Source organism: Caloenas nicobarica, chromosome 17 (assembly GCF_036013445.1).
Source record: "Caloenas nicobarica isolate bCalNic1 chromosome 17, bCalNic1.hap1, whole genome shotgun sequence".
Classification (NCBI taxonomy): domain Eukaryota; kingdom Metazoa; phylum Chordata; class Aves; order Columbiformes; family Columbidae; genus Caloenas; species Caloenas nicobarica.
In genome coordinates, this window is record NC_088261.1 from 4977964 (window position 1) to 4995899 (window position 17936).

The 17936-nt window shown below is 66.0% G+C and overlaps 2 protein-coding genes across 4 annotated transcripts in view; one reads left to right on the forward strand and one right to left on the reverse strand.

Moving 5' to 3' along the window:
• The window catches only part of SMG6 (SMG6 nonsense mediated mRNA decay factor), a 108815-nt gene extending 105871 nt beyond the window's left edge, over nt 1–2944 (forward strand). For both annotated transcript variants that reach the window (XM_065646813.1, XM_065646814.1), the window contains exon 19: nt 844–2944. In XM_065646813.1, coding sequence (XP_065502885.1) covers nt 844–974 — 131 coding nt within the window. In that variant the 3' untranslated portion in view covers nt 975–2944. The remainder of the gene's footprint in view (nt 1–843) is intronic.
• A 280-nt stretch (nt 2945–3224) lies between these two features.
• On the reverse strand, nt 3225–7774 carry HIC1 (HIC ZBTB transcriptional repressor 1). Of its 2 annotated transcripts, XR_010607173.1 has the most exons (3): nt 7462–7774; nt 4324–6755; nt 3225–3847 (listed from the first exon to the last, which is right to left on the reverse strand). XR_010607173.1 is itself a non-coding variant. In XM_065647307.1 (2 exons), exons 1-2 carry the CDS (start codon nt 7511–7513, stop codon nt 4810–4812), a joined length of 1998 nt encoding a protein of 665 aa, XP_065503379.1. In that variant the 5' UTR covers nt 7514–7774; the 3' UTR covers nt 3225–4809. The 2 variants fall into 2 exon arrangements, 1 of the variants encoding a protein (XP_065503379.1); XM_065647307.1 differs by having other exon boundaries at nt 3225–6755.
• Between the last annotated feature and the right edge of the window lie 10162 nt (nt 7775–17936).

The following is a 17936-nucleotide window of genomic DNA, read 5'->3' on the forward strand; positions in this document are numbered from 1 at the left end:
CCCACCATCCTCATCCCCAACACCGTGACTGTAGCCCACGTTCCTGGCCACCCTTCCCTTCCCCTTGTCCTGCCACTCCCCGCGCAGCCAATCTGGGCCCATGTTGGGCTCCCATAAACTCTGTTTTTTCCATTCCCGTCCTGGCTTGGAGGCACTGTGTTTCCTGTGCTCATAGGAACAGTACTCTGGTCACAGGACCCAGCTGCTTACACATACCCCATATGCTTCCCCTGCTTCGCACACACGTAAGCGTGGCTCCCACATCCCAGCCCGGCGCGTTGCGTGCGGGGCAGCTTATCCATCTGGGGGCAAGATCCCTTCGGTTCTTTCTCAGGCTTCAACTCTCTCTGGCTGTCTGAGCGCCAGCCAGAAAACGCCTCGATTGTCAGTGGCGGACTCCAAAAAAAGCTTCTTAAAAAATAAGGGTTGGTTTTAAGATCTTATAATGAGATCACCAGAATAATAGCACCAGCTTCCTGCTGGAGCCAGGGTCGTGGACTGTCTTCCTGGCCTGGGTCAGGCAGAGGAACCTCCTCTTCCCTGCCCGCGGCACGGCACCCCAGCCCCTGCGGGCAGCGCGGGGCCACGGCGCTGCTCACCGAGGCTGCAGGCAGAGATCACAAATCATCCCCCGGCCAGTGCACGGTGGGGACAACGCAGCCTTCGAGATGAAGTGTTGTCTCCGAGCCGTGCCGGGAAGCCTTGGCAGGGAGCGCAGAGCGCTGCTGGGTGGCCCTGCCATGCCCGGGGTGCAGAGTGGGGACAGCACGGCGTGGGATGGATGCAAGGGCTGGGGCAGAGCGGGGAGGTCTGAGCTTCACGCCACTCTCCCTCTCATTGCAGACGATCCCATCCACTTGCTCAGGGAAGTGGTTTTGCTGACAGATGACCGGAACCTACGAGTCAAAGCGTTGACCCGCAACGTGCCGGTGCGGGACATCCCCACCTTCCTCAAGTGGGCCCAGGAGGGCTGAGGGGGCCGAGCGGGGCTGACGGCCCCTGAGCAAGTCACGCAGCTTCTTACGGTGGGAGACCGGCTCCAGCGGCAGCCCTCGCCATGTGCCGCCACCACCGTCCAGCCCACCATGAACAATAAATGCCACGTCTTCAACTCACCCCAGAATGGCCGTGCTGCAAAGGGCCCCCCACCCTGAGGGCAGACCAGCTGGGAAGGTCATTGCTGTGGATGGTTCACGCGGAGGTTGGGCCGTTGAGGGTCCCACCAGCTTTCGGGCAGCGCCGGAGCGGAGCAGGCGAGCCCCGCTGGCGAGGGAAGCTTTGGGGTGAGCCTGTGCTGGATCACCAGCCTTTTGCTTGGTTTGCTTGGGTTGCAGAGAGCTCGAGTCACGAGTTGGTGGCTCTTTGGGTTTGTAGCTGCGTAGGGCAGAGACAGCGACACGCCAGCGCAGACTTTGGGATTGCTTAGTCTGTCGTGCCCCTCGGAGAGGCCGTGGACTTCAGGGACAGGTTCTCTCCTGCCCCAGCCTGTTCCCTTCCCCACCCCGTGCCCCCCCACACAGGGGGTGCTGCTTGCAGAGGTGCTTGTCCTCTCTCTGGTGCAGGGTTTGCTTGTTGAGTTTCACTTCAGATTTCAGTAGAGGTTAGTTTTCAGGTGTGTGCCCTGCCTGCTTTGCTGAGGGGAGGCTTTGAACACCCCCAGTTCCCCCCACAGCTGCTTTCTGTTCTGCTCCCCTGCCCACCCCAGCCATTACCTGCCCCTTCCCTCCTCCCGCAAACCCCCGAGTCCCACCCCACTACCTTTAGGTGCATTTTCAACCTAAGACACAGCGCCCAGCTAACAAAATCCTCTGAATCCCCAGGGACCCCACGATAGGCTGTCCCACAGGTCCCGTGTGTCCTCACATTGCCACGGGCTCCTGTTGCGTGTGAGATTCAGCTTCTGCCCATGGCTGCAGGGCCGAGCAGGGCTGGAGAGAGCCCAGGCAGTCCCTGCTGCTTGCCCAGCTGGGAGGGTCCCCTCTCGAGTTGCCCCTTCCCCGTGGAGGGAGCTGTGAAGAGACCCCGCTGCCTTGGCACCCGGAGCTGGTGCAGGATCAGGGCGTTGCTGAGCCCCTTCCACACCATGTTGTCCCACCGCCAAGTTCCCCCTTTCCCCAGCCCGGTTAGTGCACCAGATACAGAAGCTTAAGAGGGAGCATTAACCCCCAAACTGGAGCCCCTGGAGCTCTGTCAAGTCCCAGTCCCATGAGCATAGGGTGGGAGTGACCCCGATGCCGTCCCCGGTCCCCGCTGGGGTGCCGCGGCCGTGGGAGGGAAGCGTCAAAGGTGGCGGAAGAAGCGGTGGGACGGAGCCCAGCGTTTTCCTTTCCTGCGTGGGCGGCTGGGACCCAGTGTGTGCATCAGGAAGCCCAGCGTTACCCCTGCGCCAGCTGCCCGGCCTCACAGCGAGGGCCACTGCCGGGCTCGGAGACTTGGCAGCGTCCGCGGGGGCTGCACAACACAGCGGCGAAGACGAGCAGGTTTGTGCTCGTGAACCTGTGCCAGATGAACACCCCAACCTCAGCAGCTTGCAGAAGAGTCCGTGCTGCAGGGCAGAGCCTGTTGGACAGAGACCTTGGGGTGCACACGCCTGCTGCAGGGTGCAGGGAGCCGTCACCACGGCACACACAGCACCCATGCCCCGGTTCGGTGCCCACAGACTTCGCCTTCTCCTCCATGCCGGGTGCGTTTAAATGTTTTTGGTTTTGAACGGAGCTGCCCTTGCTTTGCAAGGCCCTCCCTGGGGTCCCACCAGCTCTGCGGGACACCGTGCCATGGGACAGGTCTTGCTGCCACCAGACCGGCTGGCACAAGGGTGAGCGGAGCAGGGGGCTCGCGGGTTTGAGTTCCTGAGCCTGGGGCTGTCTGTGCCAGGCTGCTGCCCCGTGCCCCCGCAGGGTGCCTGTGTCTGGGGGAAACAGCCGCGTTCGGGCTATTTTGTTAAGATGGTTTTAATAATTTTTAGTATTAAACACTTGTCTGTGCAGGGTGTTGTTTCCTTTGCTGTCGGCGGGTGTTGCCGTCGAGGTTGGGGTGTGGGGGGCAAGGGGAGGGACAGCAACGGGACGCGTTTGTGTTTGCAAGGACGGCGGGGGCTCCGTCCCACCTGCAGCTGCTGCTTCCCCCCCGAGCTGGGGGGGCTCCAGGCAAACCAGCTGCACAGCAAAGCCCCCCAGCTCCCCTCTGACCGCCCTGACCCACCCAGAGAAGGACATGAAGCCACATGTGTTAATGTCACTTTATTGCTCGTTCGGTTTCGACTATAGAAAAAAAATAAAGGGCGAGGAGCCCGTGTACAAATCGGACGTGATACAGGGGGGGCCGGTGGCCCTGCTGGGCACTGCCAGTTGTGCTTTGGGTGCTGCCACCGCCACTTGCCCCACGGCAGCTCCAGAGGGACCCTGCCAGCCCTGGGGTGCCCGGGGGGGCAAGGGGGATTCCCCCAGCTCAGGCTAAGGCACGGTGGCTGCGAGGCCGGGGACAGTCACTGCTGGTGGCCACCCCGGGGCCTCATGTGCAAAGGAGAGGAGGGGGCGCGGGAGGGGAGAAGCTTCACATTAGCCCCAGGTGGAGGGGTCAGGGCACGGGCTGGGGGGGGTCCAGGCCGGGGGAGGTTCACCCACACCGAACAGAAAGCAGGAGATGGGGGGACAGTGGTGGCAGGGAGTGCCCCAGAGTGGGGTTTGGCCCTGGGTCACCACAGCCCAGCCTGGGACAGCCCCGTGTCCCCCTCGGCTCTGACCCCGCTTCCCGCAGCCCCTGCCCACCCCCTGTAGCTGACAAACCTGACCGCTTTGTCTTTGTCATGAACGCCCCGGCCCGACCTGGCCACGCTGGGGACGGGCATCTTTGGCAAAAAAAAAAAAAAAAAAAAAAAAAATTAAGGCGAGTGGCTGCCTGAGGGTGAAGCCACCGGGTCCTTGGGGTCCCCCCAGGGCTCCCCCGGGCATCCCTGATGGCAAAGCGCTTGCTGGAGCAGGGCCCAGGGGCTCAGTCTGTGACAGGCCCTGCCCCAGCTCCCAAAAATGTGGGGTGCCGGTGGCCGAGCCGCAGGGTTCAGCCCGGGGGGTCAGTGCTTGCTCCGGGGCGAGGAGCATGGTGATTCCCCAGCCGGGACCCAAACGCCGTCCCCTTGCCCTGCGCCCACTGCTCAGACCCTCCCGGCCCCCTCTGTCAGTCTGTCCTGAGCTCCCGGCATGGCCCCGGAGGGGGTTCGGCCAGAGCACCCACCCGCCCCAGCCCCGGCATGGCCGTGCTCGCCGCTCCCGCTCGGGACAGCAGCTCGGAGCCATCGCTCTGGCCGCAACGGACGAATGTACTCACAGGCCCGCGGCGGTCGGGGCAGCACAGTCCGGTCCCGTCGCGGCAGAGCCGAGCACCGGCGGGTCCCACCGTGGGGCCGTGGCGATGCTGGCGGTGCAGAGGGCGTCCCCCCGCCCGGGGTCAGCCCTGAGGTAAGGAGCGGGCTCATGTCCTCCAAAGCCTCGGGGCGCAGCCCGGCCTCACAGCTTGTGCTTTGCTCCCAGCCCGGTGCCGGGGGCCCAGCAGCCCCCCGCGGTGAGGGGGGGCCACGCCGCGAGGTCAGTCCCTGAATTATCGGCTTCTCCTGGACAGGCCGGGGTGCTCGTCACGGGATGTGTCATCCAGCCGTCCCGGGGCAGCTCTCATGGGACCTTCCGCTACGAGCGAGTTCTCCAGGGCCATCGGCAGCGCTGGGGGGCGAGCACCCACTGCCTCTCGTCCCCTCCAGCTCCACACGGGGCAGCGAAGGGAGTCCAGTGGCCCCCACACCCCCCGTCCGGGCCGGTGCTAGGGGGGCGAGTATCGCTCTATGGTCCGGGCGGCCTCAGCATGGAGGTGCGGAGCCTGCACCAGCACCTCGGCCGCCTTGTCCTGGCTCAGCCCCAGGTGCTCGGCCGTGAACTTGGCCAGCGGGTAGAGGCTCTCCATGGCCTTGGGGTCGCTGAGGAAATGTGAGGTGTGGGAGAGCAGCTCGGCCGCCTTCTCCTGCTTGAGCCCCAGCTGGTCAGCGGTGAGGCGGGCCATGGCATAGACGCTGTCGGGGAAGTCCAGCTTGGCTTTGCCATCGGGGCCGGCCGCGTGCATCTTCATGTGGCTGATGAGGTTGCGCTGCTGAGCGAACTTCCCGCCGCACACCTGGCACTCGTAGGGCTTCTCGCCCGAGTGGATGCGCATGTGCTCGGTCAGGCGGTACTGGCGGGTGAAACGCATCCCGCAGGCATCACAGGCGAAGGGCTTGAGGCCGAGGTGGCTGCGCATGTGGCGGGTCATGGTGCCACGTTGCGTGAACTTCTTGCCGCAGATGGTGCAGGGGTAGGGGCGGGTCAACCAGTGCGTCTTCTCGTGCTGCCGCAGCGTGGCTGGGTCCTTGTAGGACTTGTCGCAGGAGGAGCAGCGGTAGGGCCGCAGGATGTCACCCAGCCCCGGGCCACCCTTGTCCAGGAAGGGCACAGCCTGCTCGGCCGCAGCCTTGTGATAGAGCTCCTCTTCGTTGTGGGCCTCCACGTGGGCGTTGAGCTGCTCGGAGCTGGGGAAGCCCTTGCCGCAGGGGATGCAGACGTACAGGTTGTCGCCCAGGCTCTCCGGCTCGTAGCCCAGGTGATTGCAGTAGCGGTCCAACGCGTCGCCGGGCGAGGGGCCCTCGCTGCTGCCCGTCTCCTCGCTCGTGCTGTTATCAGGCTCCAGGTCGTTGCTCTCCACGCTGGGGTAGCGGGGCTGCGGCGCCGCGGGCGGCGACTCGGCCTTTTCCTCCCGCTCCAGCTCCTTCTCCGCCTCCCCCTCGTCCAGGTAGGGGCCCAGGGGCTCATGCTTCATCCAGCGGTACATCAGCTCGCGTCCGTCAGCACGGGGCAGCGGGGGCTCAGCGCAGGGCGGCGTGCTGCGGAAGGGGTCCGGGGCATGGGGGTGCCCCCCCGGCTCGCCGCCTGGCGGGGAGTCCTTGTAGGCAGCGGCGTGGCTGGCCAGGAGGCCGGCGCTGACCGGGGGGCTGTCGTGCCGCGGGGGCAGCGAGGGCTCGCGGGGCTCGCCGGGCAGCAGGCGGTCGGTGGGCAGGAGCTGGGCGGAGGGGCCGGTGGGGCTCTTCTTGGAGAGGTCGAGGCCGCAGGGCGGTGAGCAGTGGCGCTCGGGGGGGCACAGCCCGTGGGGGTGCAGCGGGGCTCCCTGCGCGGCCGAGGCGTACAGCTCCCCGCATTGCGTGTTGAGCGGCGCCGCTGGCTCCACGGGCGGCAGGTCCACGGGCCGCGGCGTCCCCGAGTAGCAGGCCTGGATGACCGGCGTGGTGGCACGCAGTCCCCGTCCCAGCTTGTAGGGCGCGTAGCCCCCGCGCAGGTGGCAGTACTTGCCGCTACGTTTCAGCTTCTTCTTGCAAAGGGCCACCAAGCCGGGGATCTGGAGGTAGCTGGCGGCGGCCAGCACAGCGCCCAGGCTCTGCTCGCCGCCTGGCTCACACTCGGCCAGGCGGCCGGTGTAGATGAAATCGAGAATGAGCCGAAAGATGCTGGGGCTCACCATCTCGTGGTCCAGGTTGAGCAGGTTGTCATGCACCACCAGCGACTTGAGGTAGGCGCTGCTGGCCGCCAGGATGTTCTTGTGCGCGCGGAAGAGCGCGTTCTGCACCACGATGATCACGTCGCACAGGAAGCCCTTGGTGCGCTGCGTGTTCAGCTGCAGCAGCAGCTGCCGCGAGTGGCTCGGCACCTCCATGGCGTCCAGCATCCCGCTCCTCGCCCGCCGCCCTGCAACACACCGCCCCGTCAGCGCCGCAAACGGCCCCGGCCGCTCGGCCCACGCGTGGGGGGCTCGACCCTCACGTCGGGGAGCTCAGCCCATGCGTGGTGGGGGGCTCGGGGCTCAGCCCCCAGCCCCGTACGCTGCCGCGTCCCGGCCGCTCTGCGCGGCCGCCTGGCCGGTGCCACCACTTATATGGGGGCTCGCTTCTCGGCGGGCCGGGGGGGCGGGAGGGGGGTGAAAACCCCCGGAGGCTTTTGGAGAAAGTGACATCACCCGCCGCCGCCGCCAGCGCCGCGCCCCGGCCCCGCCAGCGCCCCGGCACCCCCGCGCCCACCTGCCGGAGGAAAAGAGGGGGGCTGGAAACCGGGCCGGTACCCCCCGCTCGTCCGCCCGCCCCCCCGGGGCGCCGCCCGCCGTTACCTGCGCAGTGCCGCTGCCCCGGCTCTTATGCGCCCCGGTCCCGGGAGGCGGCCGCCCGTGCCCCCCCGGGTGCCCCCCGCCCCCGTTTCCTCTCCCCCCCTCTGCGAGGTAAGCGGGGGGACAGCCCGGGGGCTGGGGGAGAGCGGGACCTCCCCTCCCCGCCTCCGCTCCGGTGCCGGTCCCCCCCGCCCAGGTGGGTAAAGCCAAGCGCTCGCGGAGCTGCTTTTTTGGGGGTTTGGTTTTCTTTTCCCTATTTTAAATTTTTTGGGGGGGTCCCCCTCTCCCCTTTACCTGGGCGCCCGGTGGCCTCCGCCAACCAGCCGAGGTCTCGGTGAACTCTCATGGCTCAGCCCCGGGGGGGCCGCCGCCGGTTGCTGTTCCCCTCCACCCTCCTCCTCCTTTGCTGCTGCTGCTCCTCCATACCCCGCGCTCCCGGCCGGTCCTACGGAACGGGAGGAGGAAGAAGAGGAGGAGGAAGAGGAGAAGGTGATGGAAGAAGCAGCAGCGGTTCCTCGGGGTTCCCGACGCCGCCAGCTCGGAGGTGAAACCCGGGCTGCGAACTCCCCCTGACCCCGGCCTGAACTCCGAGCAGCGCCGCTGGCTGTTAAAGGGACGGCGGGAGGTTTTCCTCCTCCCATCCCCGGGCGGGGCACCGACAAGCCGGGCCCCCCCCGCCCCTCTTCTCTCCCCTCCCTCCCTCCCTCCCCATCCCGGTCTCCTCCTCCTTCTCCGAACTCGGTTTCCCCCCTCCTGGTCTCCTCCCGCCCCGACCCCGCCGTCCCCTCGGGGGTCTCCATCCTTGGGACATCAACCTTTGCCCGGAGCTACCGAGGGGGGCCGGGAGCCCCAGGGGGGGCTCCCGGCCCCCCTCGGTGGCTCCGGGCAGAAGCTGATGTCCCCCCCCGTCGGTACCGTTCGCTGGGCGCCATCTAGCGGCTCCGGTGCGCTCCACGCCCCCCCCGATTACCGGAGGCGGCTCCTCCCTGCGCAGGTGCGCGGTAGGACCCGACGGGGCGGGCGATGGGGAAGGATAAAACTTGGGGAGGGGGGTGTCCTGCTGTGTTTGCTGTCCCACCCGAGGAATGGGTGCTGATACAAGGAAGCGGGGGGAAGCAACACCCAGTGGGTGGGGGCGGTGGAGTGGGTGCTGTCAGTGCGTAGGGGGAGACCCAAATGGGTGCAGGTGATGTGGGGAAGCTTGGTTTTTGGGGGGGGGCGGGGGGGAGGCAGCCTGCCCTAATTTGTTGCCGATGGGGGAGGGCAGAAAGGCGAGGGGGGGGACGCACAGCGCTGGCGCCCAGATGTGCGGCAGCGGCGGCTCGGGGTGGGCCAGGGGCTTGCGGTGGTTTGGGAGGAGGAGGAGGCGGGGGGGAGGCAGCGCCACGTTTTCCCCTCGCTTCAGGCCTCCAGCTGCCCCCAAAGAGGCTGCAGGGCCAGGGGTGCAGCCTGGGGACCCCCCCTTGGCGCGGAGGGAGCCGCCTCTCGCTTCGCACTTTCACTTCTCTTTTCTCACGGCCTCTTGCACAACCTCCTTGTACAGCAAAGCGTCGCGATGGGCACCTCCAGGCCAGCCGCTAATCCTGGGCAGGGTCTGGATGGCACCCTCAACCTGAGCAGGGCACCCCGAGTGTTGGCCATCCCTCCCAGCTGGGGCCACCCGTCTGCTTTTGGGGTTTCACCCCATAACCCTGGTCCCTTGATGAGTGGGAGCCAGTGTGGGGGCCGGGGGCCGGGGCCGGTGGCTGGGACAGTGCTGTGGGGGTCTCGCAGCATTTGTCACCACTGTGGGACTCCCACAGTGCTGTCCCAACCACTGTCCCCAGCCCCCAGACACGGTTTGGCCAGCCCTGAATTTGGGTGCTGGCAGGGGTGGTGCGTGTTGCTGGCTGTCATGACCCTCCCAGCTCAGCATCACTCAACTGGAACTCCTCCTCAGATTCCCTTTGCATCCAGGGTGCCCCAGCTCACTGTGGGGACACCCCCATGGGGACCAGGACAGGGTGACACTGCCCATAGGGACCCTGCAGTGGGCACATCCCAGGCACCGGCTCAGAAATCCCCTTCCCCACTCCCCGTCCTGGGCTCGTGCCCACAGGGAGCATCAGGATCCTGAGAGCCGGACACAGGCGACTCCTCGTTACAGAGCTGTGGTTTAATCCCAACTCCCCACGCACTAATTTCCACCCCCCCCAAAATTTTTTTTTTTTTTTTTTTTCTCCCTCTTCAATTAACGGCTGGAAGTGTTTCAGGTTCTGGCAGCGAGCTCTGGACGTCGCTGTGAGCGATGGCTCCCGCGGGCTCCGTCCCGGTAATTTATGGGGCTGTGCTGTATAAATCACGGCAACAAGCGGCTCCCAGACAGCTGCCTCCCCTGGGGCCAGCCGGGACCCCGGGCTGCCCCAGCTACCTGCTGAGTGACGCGGAGCCCTCGGGGCAGCGACCGAGGGAGAGGAATGGAAAAACCTTCACCTTTTCCACCCTCTTTGGCAGCTCCTCTCCCATTCTCAGCCTCTCAGAGGGATGAGTTGGTGCCCGCAGGGTGCTGGGACAGGTAGAGGGGGGTTGGATTCACTGATATCCCCCCTCCTGCCCTGCTCTGCCTTCTGGAGGGACCCTAAGGTGAGCCCCAGAAGGGCTGATGTGGCTTCTGCATTTGCATCCTGCTCTTAGCGAGCCCAAAACCTGCCCGCGGCTCCCCGGGGACCTGTGGCACATGCTCAGCCCCAAGGGACGGGGACAGCCAGGCTGTGGGGCGGCAGGCAGAGCCAGCGCCGGCAAAGGGGAGTGCGCAGGGAAAAGGGCATTTTCTCCTCAATGTGCTGAGCAGATTGGAACCAGCTCTGGTTAAGTCATTGGCTCTGTTGGGAGGTCTGAGCTGGAGTGTCTCCCGCCTGTGCCCCCTCCCCACGATCAATCAAAGTTGCAGCAAATTAGCCCAGATGCTGGGAGATTCGGTTCAAATCCAGCTGTGGTTTGGCTCGCGTTCGCATGCCTGGCTTCATGTGGGACCTGGGCTTTTGGACAGGATACAGCCCCCCGGTCTCCACAGGGCCCTGTTTCCCAGCGCAGCCTCTCCCCAAAGCCCACACACATGTCTTCGATTACGGCGCGTTGGCCAGCCGGGCCGCATCCGGCACCGCCAGGAGCCTGCAGCCCCCGCTGGCAGCTCACACTTCATTTTCCCTGTGGTGCCGGGGTACGGCAGCCTCCTGTGCCCCACCGCCACGGCCCCTACGCTTGCAGGGGGATGCACATCCCGCCTGCCTGTGCTGGGCTGAGGCTGTGAAACTCATGACAGTGCTGAGCTGCACTGGGCTGGGTGCAGATCAGTGCTGCCCACCTCCTGCCCTGCTCCCGGAGCCAGGCAGGGCGGTAGGGATGCCTGTGCTGAGCCCTGCCTGCTGTAAATAGCGGCTGGGGGCAGCCACAGGATCCTGCTGGTTGCTCCTGGGGTGCACAGTGCCCCTCAACATGAGAAGACCACTGTGAGGTGGTGGGAAGGGCAGAGCCCCCCTGGACACACCACAGCCCCCGGAGTGGCCAGACTGGGGTGGCTGCTCCCTCCAGCACAGCCCACGGCTGCTGTGCTGTCTGGGGGGGCAAGGGGACCCCTTCGTTGTGGGCTGATGGTGAAGATGATGGTGGGTAGGGGGCTCTTCTCTGTGGAGTGGTGTTTGATGCAGCAATGGGACCCCTTCTTTGTGGGGTCATGCTGGAGGCTGGGGGGAGCCTTTCTTGCAGGGTGATGTTTGGTCAAATGGGGCACCCATCCCTGCAAGGTGATATTTCATGGGGCAATGGGATCCTTTCTTGTCAGGGGATTTTCAGGTGTGTGAGGGACAGAATCACACAGTGATTTAGGTTGGGAGGGTCCTCAGGAGGCCACCAGCCAACCCTCTGCTCAAAGCAGGGCCACCCAGAGCTGGTTTCCCAGGACTGTGCCCAGGTGGCTTTTGGGTATGTCCAAGGATGAAGACTCCATCACCTCCCTGGGCAGCCTGTGCCGTATCTTCCCTCACACTGGAAAAGTGTTTCCCGATGGTTGGAGAGAAGCTCTGTGGTTTAGTCAGTGCCAGGTGCCCCTGGACACCAAGCCGAGCCTGGTTCTGTCCTCTGCACCCTCCCTCCATGTACGTACTTGCGTTGATAAATCCCCTGGGGAAGGCAGTCTCAGCTCTGTCAGCGTCTCCTCATAAGAAAGATGCTCCAATCTTTTAATCTTCTCAGGGGTCTTCACTGGACTCTCCAGTATATTCCACGTCTCTCTTGTACTGGGAGACCCAGCACTGGACCCAGCACTCCAAGAGTGGCCTCCCCAGAGCAGAGCAGAGCAGGGTCCCCTCTCTCCACCTGCTGGCAATGTTTCTCCTAAGCTGCCCAGGACACCATACACCTCGTTTGCCCCAAGGGCACCTTGTGGGATGAGGCTCAGCCAGACCAGGGCACCCATCCCTGCAAGGTGGAGTTTCATGGGGCAGTGGGACCCCTTCCTTGTGGGACAATGCTCAGGTTGCGTGAGGAACACTTCCAGTGGGGTGATACTTGGGGAGAGAGGTAACGAGACCCCTTCTCTGTGATGTGATGCTTCCTGGGGCAGTAGGGCCCTTTCCTTGTGAGGTGATGCTCAAATCAAACAAGGGCACCCATCCCTGCAAAGTGACATTTTGTGGAGCAATGGGACCACTTCCTTGTGGGGTGACACTTGGTGGGGTGATGGGACCCCTTCCTTTTCAGGCAATGCTTCACAGGGCAGTGGGACCCCTTCCTTGTGGGGCAATTATCAGTCAAACGAAGACACACATCCCTGTGAGGCAATTTTTCATGGGACAGTGGGACCCCTTTCTTGTGGGGTGAGTCTTGGTGGAGCAATGGGGACAGGAGTAGGGTGACACTCAGGCAGGTGAAGACCCCATCCCTGTGGGGTGAGGCTTGGTGATGTGACAGGTCCCCATCCCTTTCAGGTGATGTTTGGTGGGGCGATGGGACCCCTTTCTTGTGGGGTGATGCTCAAACAAGGGAGGGAAGGCGAGGGAACAGAAGCCCCTTTCTGATTGATACCTACTGGGGCGATGGGACCACTTCGCTTTCAGTTGACGCTTCGTGAGCACGATGGGACTCCCCCCACTCCCCAATTTCCTCATGTGGCAACACCTCCTCATCCGCCAAGCCCCACGGGTGACCACCCCCTTCTCCACCCACAACAGCCCCCCCCGCGACGGCTGCAGCCGCCCACGAGATGGCAGCAAAGGGCCACGCTCCGGGATGCGACCCCCTCCCCAATATACCCCACTCGGGGGCCGCTCGCCTCCCCTACTCCCGCCCCGGTCCCCCCGACGCGCACCTCCGGTGCGCGTCGGGGGGACCGGGGCGGGAGTAGGGGGGCGGAGCGGCCCCGGAGGGGGCGGTGGCGAAGCTGCGCAGCCGGTTGCGGGTGGGCCGGCCCCGGTTGCTGACTAATCCCGGGGCTGAGTCACGGTTGCGGCGGGGAGCGCTGCGGCAGCGATTCCCCCCCCCCCGCCCCAACACACACACACCTGAACCGGAGAGCCCCGAACGGGAAAAAAAGAGAGGGGACGTCCCCCCCCCCGCCATATCCGCGGGGTGGGTTGGGTTTTGGGAGGATGGCAGCACCCTAAACTAGGCAGTTGATGGAGGATGGGGGACATATTGGTGGTGTTTATTTTTTGGGGGGTGGGAGGGTCATTCCTTGAAATTGTCTGCAGGATTTTGGGGGTGTAAGTGAGGAATGAGGCGCAAAGCGGGGGGACTTGTGGCCTGGGCCCCCATAGCAGCGTGCGGCCTTGCGCAGCGGCGGATGCTGGCGGGCGCGGATGCTGCTGTCAATGACAACGCCGCTGTTGCTGTGGCGACCGGTATGATGCTTCGCCAGAGCAGAGTGAGGTCAGAAGGCTCCAGCAGGAATGGGGTGCAGGGGGGGGGGAATGGATGGATGCATAAGGGTTGGAGGGGAGAGGACACCCCTAAGGTCCCCCCTCTCCCCAGATTAAGATCTAGGCCAGTCTTGCAGGGAACTGGCACTTGTGTTTTGGAGGGGGCCAAAATAATTCAGCTCCAAAGTCACAAATGTCTATGGGGCACTGATGGCTTTTGGGGGACACAGTGCTGGTGGGAGTGTGGGCCAGCTCCCGCTGTAAGGCTGCAGGAGTCAGGGCAGAACGATGATGCAATGTGGTGTTTCCCCCCTCCCTGTACTCTAAATTCATCCCACACACCACTCTGTGCTGTCCCATCCTCCTGCAGGGTGCTGGGCTGGTGCCCATGGGTGCTCACGGCATCGGATGGATGAGGGTCCTTACTGGGGGCAGGCGGGAGTTGCTGCCCAGGACTTCACCATGGGCGGAGGTGCAGGTGGCACCTCCGGGCTGGTACCCACGTGTGGGCACCCCTGGGGCCCTTTGCAACTCCTTCCCATAATTGAGAGTCCCAGGCATCCCCACACCATCAGCCCCACAGTAAAACCATGAACTGGGCCCAGTGGGGTGATCAGGGGGTGATGGGTGCCCTGGGTCCCTGTGGGTATCCTGGGCAGACACCCAGGGGCTGGGAAAGGGGGTGGTGGGTGGGTGCTCCTACCTGGATGGGCGCAGAGCCCCCGGGTCTGGGGACAAGTGAAGGAGGGACGTGGGGCCCCAGGTGCTGCTCCTCCGCGCACCTCTAGGAGCCGGGGCTCGGGGGGGTGCAGGGGCGCCAGGGGAGCTCGGGTGGGAGTCCGGGGTCCCGGTGCAGCCCGGACCCCCTGCCCGACTCCGGGCCGCTGTCCTCCCCCCGCGCTGATATAAATAGTAGCGTCTTCCCGTTCCCTAAATTTCCTCGCTGACGTAGCGCTCACGTCATTGTGTAGGTTGATGCTTTTCTATGAATGAGCCGAGATCCCCGTTACTACGAGCCCGATCCTATAAAAGCCCCGCGCGCTGCGGACAGCGCAGCACCGACACCGGCGCCGTTCCCCGCCGGGAGCCGCGGGGCCCCGGACCCGGGCAGGGATGCACCGGGGCCCGCAGGAGGTAAGGCACCGGCAGGGGTGGCCCCCAGGTAAGCAGCGACGGAGCCCGGTGCGGGGGCGGGAGGGGGCAGCGGAGCCCCGCGGCACCGGGCGCTGCACCTGTCCGCACCGGGGGCGGGAGATATGGACACGGACCGGGGGACCGGGGCGGTGGGGGGGCTCCGCGGCGGGTCGGGGCCGTGCGGTACCACCTGGTGCAGCCCCACGTGTGGGGCCGGGCGGCGAGGGGGCGGTGGGGGCGGTGGGGCCGGGGCGCGACGCCGGCGGGGGCGGTGCGCGGGGGCGGGCGTTGTGCGCGGAGCCGCCCCGGGGGGGCGCACGGCGGGGCCCGCACCACGCACCTTGCGGGGGTTGCGGGGGGGCGGGGAGAGGTGAGGAACCGCATCCGTGTGTCCGTCCCCCCCCTCTCTGCGGGTGACACCGGCGCCCGCCGTCCCCCACTCCGAACCTTTCCGGATCCATCCCCGACGGGAGCCCCCCTCCCAGCCCCAAGCCGCCGTGTCTCCGTGCCCAGCACCCTCTCACCACCACCCTCGGGTTCTCCCGCACCCCGGGTGTTGCCAGCCCCGCAGTCCGGGGGGGGTCGGTCGCCTTCACCCCGGTGCTGCTCCCGGGGCGTCGGAAGAGCGCGGAGACCCCGTCGAGGAGAGCCCGAGTCAGCGCGTCGGCACCTTGGCTCTAGACTGCTTACTGCTGCGTAGGGACAGGACAGTAACAGTCTACAGTCATGGCTACTGAAGCATGACCCACCGCCGGCACCGGCACCGGCCCCGGCACCGGCCCCGCCGCAGCGCCGGGGGGGCGCGGGAGCTGTCCGTGGTGCTGAGCGCTCCCCGCCGGGGGGGTGAGAGGCGGCGTGGCGGGGCGGGGTGGGGGGTGGTTGGGGTTGTCCCGGTGCCCGCCTGACCCGCTCTCTCTTTCCCCCCCCGCAGACACCGAACTCCCCACGGCGGACGCCCCCCCCTTCCCGCTGCAGCCCAGGTAGGGGGGGTCCACACGCGTAGGAGGGAGGGGGTGGCAGGGGGGAGGGAGGATGCTACCGACACCCCCACCTCCCGGCACCGGCAGCCCCCCCCCGCGCTGCGGGAGGGGGTCGCGCGCGCTCGCTGCGGTGGCGGGGCCGCCTCCTCGCCGTCGCCAAGGCACCGACTGCCCCCCCCCCGTCCCCCTCCCCCCGACGCCGCCCGGGCGACCGTGGCTTTAGATTGTTACTGTGCCGCTGGGGGGGTAACAGTCTACAGCCATGGTCGCCGGGCCCGGCGCACTCGCACCGCGGGCAGCACCGGCCCCCACCCCACCCCCCCGGGGGCACCGGAGGCGGCGGAGGAGGGGGCGGGCAGGGGTCGGCGAGGGTCCCGTCGGGGGCGGCCCGCCTCCCGGGGCAGTAGGAGCTCACATGCAGGGTGCAGCTCGCCGCACATCAACTCTTACTGTTCGGGGGGGCGGGCGCCGAGCGGCTCCTCCTCGGGCAGCAGGAACGCTGGGGGCCCCCTCCTTGACGCCCCCATCCTGCCCTCCCGCCCCGCAGTCCCTCACCTGCCCTCCCGGCGGGGCCGCTCCGGCGCTGCCTCCACCGGGCTCGTCCCGCCGCATCTGGAAGCGGCTCCCGGAGCGCGTCGGCAGCCGCGGTCCCGTCTCCATCCCCCGTCCCCCCCACGCCACCGGTGTGCGCGGTGCTGCGGCGGGGAGGGGGGTAACGGGCCGTTCCCGGGAGCGGAGCGCGGCCCGGTGGCGGGGCTGGCGCGGCGGGGACTGAGCGCGGTCCGACGAGACGGCCCGGGCCGGGGCGGGCGGCAGCCGGGGGCGGTCGCAGGTTGCACAACCCGCCCGGCGCGGCCAAGGAGATTCCTGAGCGGCGAAGTCAGAGCGGCCCGGCCTGCCCCGACACCGGGCGCTGGGCCCTCGGCAGCCGGCAGCGACCGGCGCCGGCCGGGCAGGGTCCCTCGCAGGGGGCACCCGGGACCTAAAGCTCTGGAGGTGGTGGTGGGGCTGGAAGGGGCACAGTGACTGCAGAGTACCTGGAGGGGAGATGGGTGCAGGGGCCAGCAGAGATTGGGAAGGACAGGCCCAGGCAGGGTGAGGGTGGCCACAGCAGGACAGAGACACAGCCCCCAAACAAGGACCTGCAGCCCGGGGGGTGCAGCAACCCTGGCACGGGGCTCCCATGGGTGTCCCTGGGCACCCACTGGGGCCACCTAAACCCCAATAGGGGCTGTGCCAAGCAGGGCCTCCTGCTCATGCTCCCCCTTCCCAGAGCAGCCCTGTTAGGAGCATCCACCCATCAGGGTCCTGCACCTCATCTTACCCATATGGGTATGGCCACCACATGTCCCCGGGGCCAGCGGGGCCATGGTGTGACAGAGCAGGCGCAGGCAAGGGGATATTGCAGGCACCAGGTCTCTGCCATGTGCTGCCCCATCTCTTGTGGGTCTCCTTTACCTCCGCTTTTGCCATCGCTGGCGATGGGCCGTGCACCACACACCTCTAGGAAGGGGATTTTTGGGCAGCCTTGTCAGCGCTCAGGTAAAGCCGCAGCTGCATTTGGCACAGCGCACTGTGGCCTGGCACAGCTGTGCCATGAAAACCACCCCCTGTCTCCTGGAAAAACCTGCTTGCTTGTGCCCAGGGTGGGCAGTGGCAACAGCAGCACAGCGAGTTCGAGGCCACAGCGACATCTGGGTCCCTTCCAAGGCACCATCAGGGCAAGGGGACACGTCCCATGGGCAGCACTGCAGATCCTCGGACCCCACGCTCCGGCCGCGGGAAGGCTCCGGCTGTACTGTTGTTGTTTTGAAGGCCAAGTCTCTCCTGCTGAAAACTCGGGAATTAGTTTTTCTTCCAGAGTCCTTAAAAATATCCTGGATTTCTTGACACCAGGACTGGGCTTCCAAAGGTATTTCCAAGCCGCTGGACTAGGGCCAGCTGTCAGCTCGGGGCAGAGGCCACCAGGCTCCTGTGCTCCTTCTCAGCACGGAGATCGTGGTGGTGCCAGGGAGGAACACAGTGCCTTCCATGGCCAAGCTGTCACGTGCCATTTCTATGGCAGGACGGTGCTCAGCATGGCACAGGCCTGGCACAAACGCTGCCTTACCTCAGCCTCGCTCCCGGCACTTCAGCAGGTGTCCTCGTGCACGGCCAGGAGGGTGGGAAGGCTCTTCCCCAGGGACCTCCAGCAGCCACCACCCTGCAGAGCTCCCGCTGTAGCAAGGGTCCCCAAGGGGGTCCCCCCACCAGGATTTCTCTGTGCATCCCCAGGAGAGCACATGGCCCCCAAAAACAGCTTCTGGCTGAAGCCTGCAACTCATTACTGGCTTTGCCAGGAGCACCTGTGCCATGCTGGTACTATAGGAATTTGGGGTGTGCCAGGGAGCCTGGTGGGGGGGAGAGGTGCTGCTGCTCCCCCTCCAAAGGCAGGGCAGCTGCCTGCCGCCCCTGGCTGCCTGCACGCGCTGTTGTTGCCATCTGACAGCTCTTGGCGAAACGGCCTTTGGTGATTCAGCCGTGTTTATCCCAGCCCGCGGCCCGACCCAGCGTGGGTTTCCATGGAAAACTTCCATCCAAAACAAGGAGAGAAGGAGCTACAGCGGGAGTGACTCAGCCACAACTGGAAGCTTCTGCGGGTGAAGCGGGGAAGGGGGGGGCTGTTCCCAAAGGCTCGGTCCTGCTCCGGCAGCTGGGCCTGGGGGTGGCCCCTGATTCTCCCCTGCCTGTGCCGCTGGCAGAAGCCGGGCAGGCTCAGGGG

Bases quoted from the DNA above. Each gene is read 5' to 3' on its own strand.
- HIC1 (XM_065647307.1), bottom strand. From the start codon at position 7,513: ATGAGAGTTCACCGAGACCTCGGCTGGTTGGCGGAGGCCACCGGGCGC. The intron at 6,756-7,461 runs GTAAAGGGGAGA...GGTGTGTTGCAG, and splicing joins GGAGGCCACCGGGCGCCCAG to GGCGGCGGGCGAGGAGCGGG.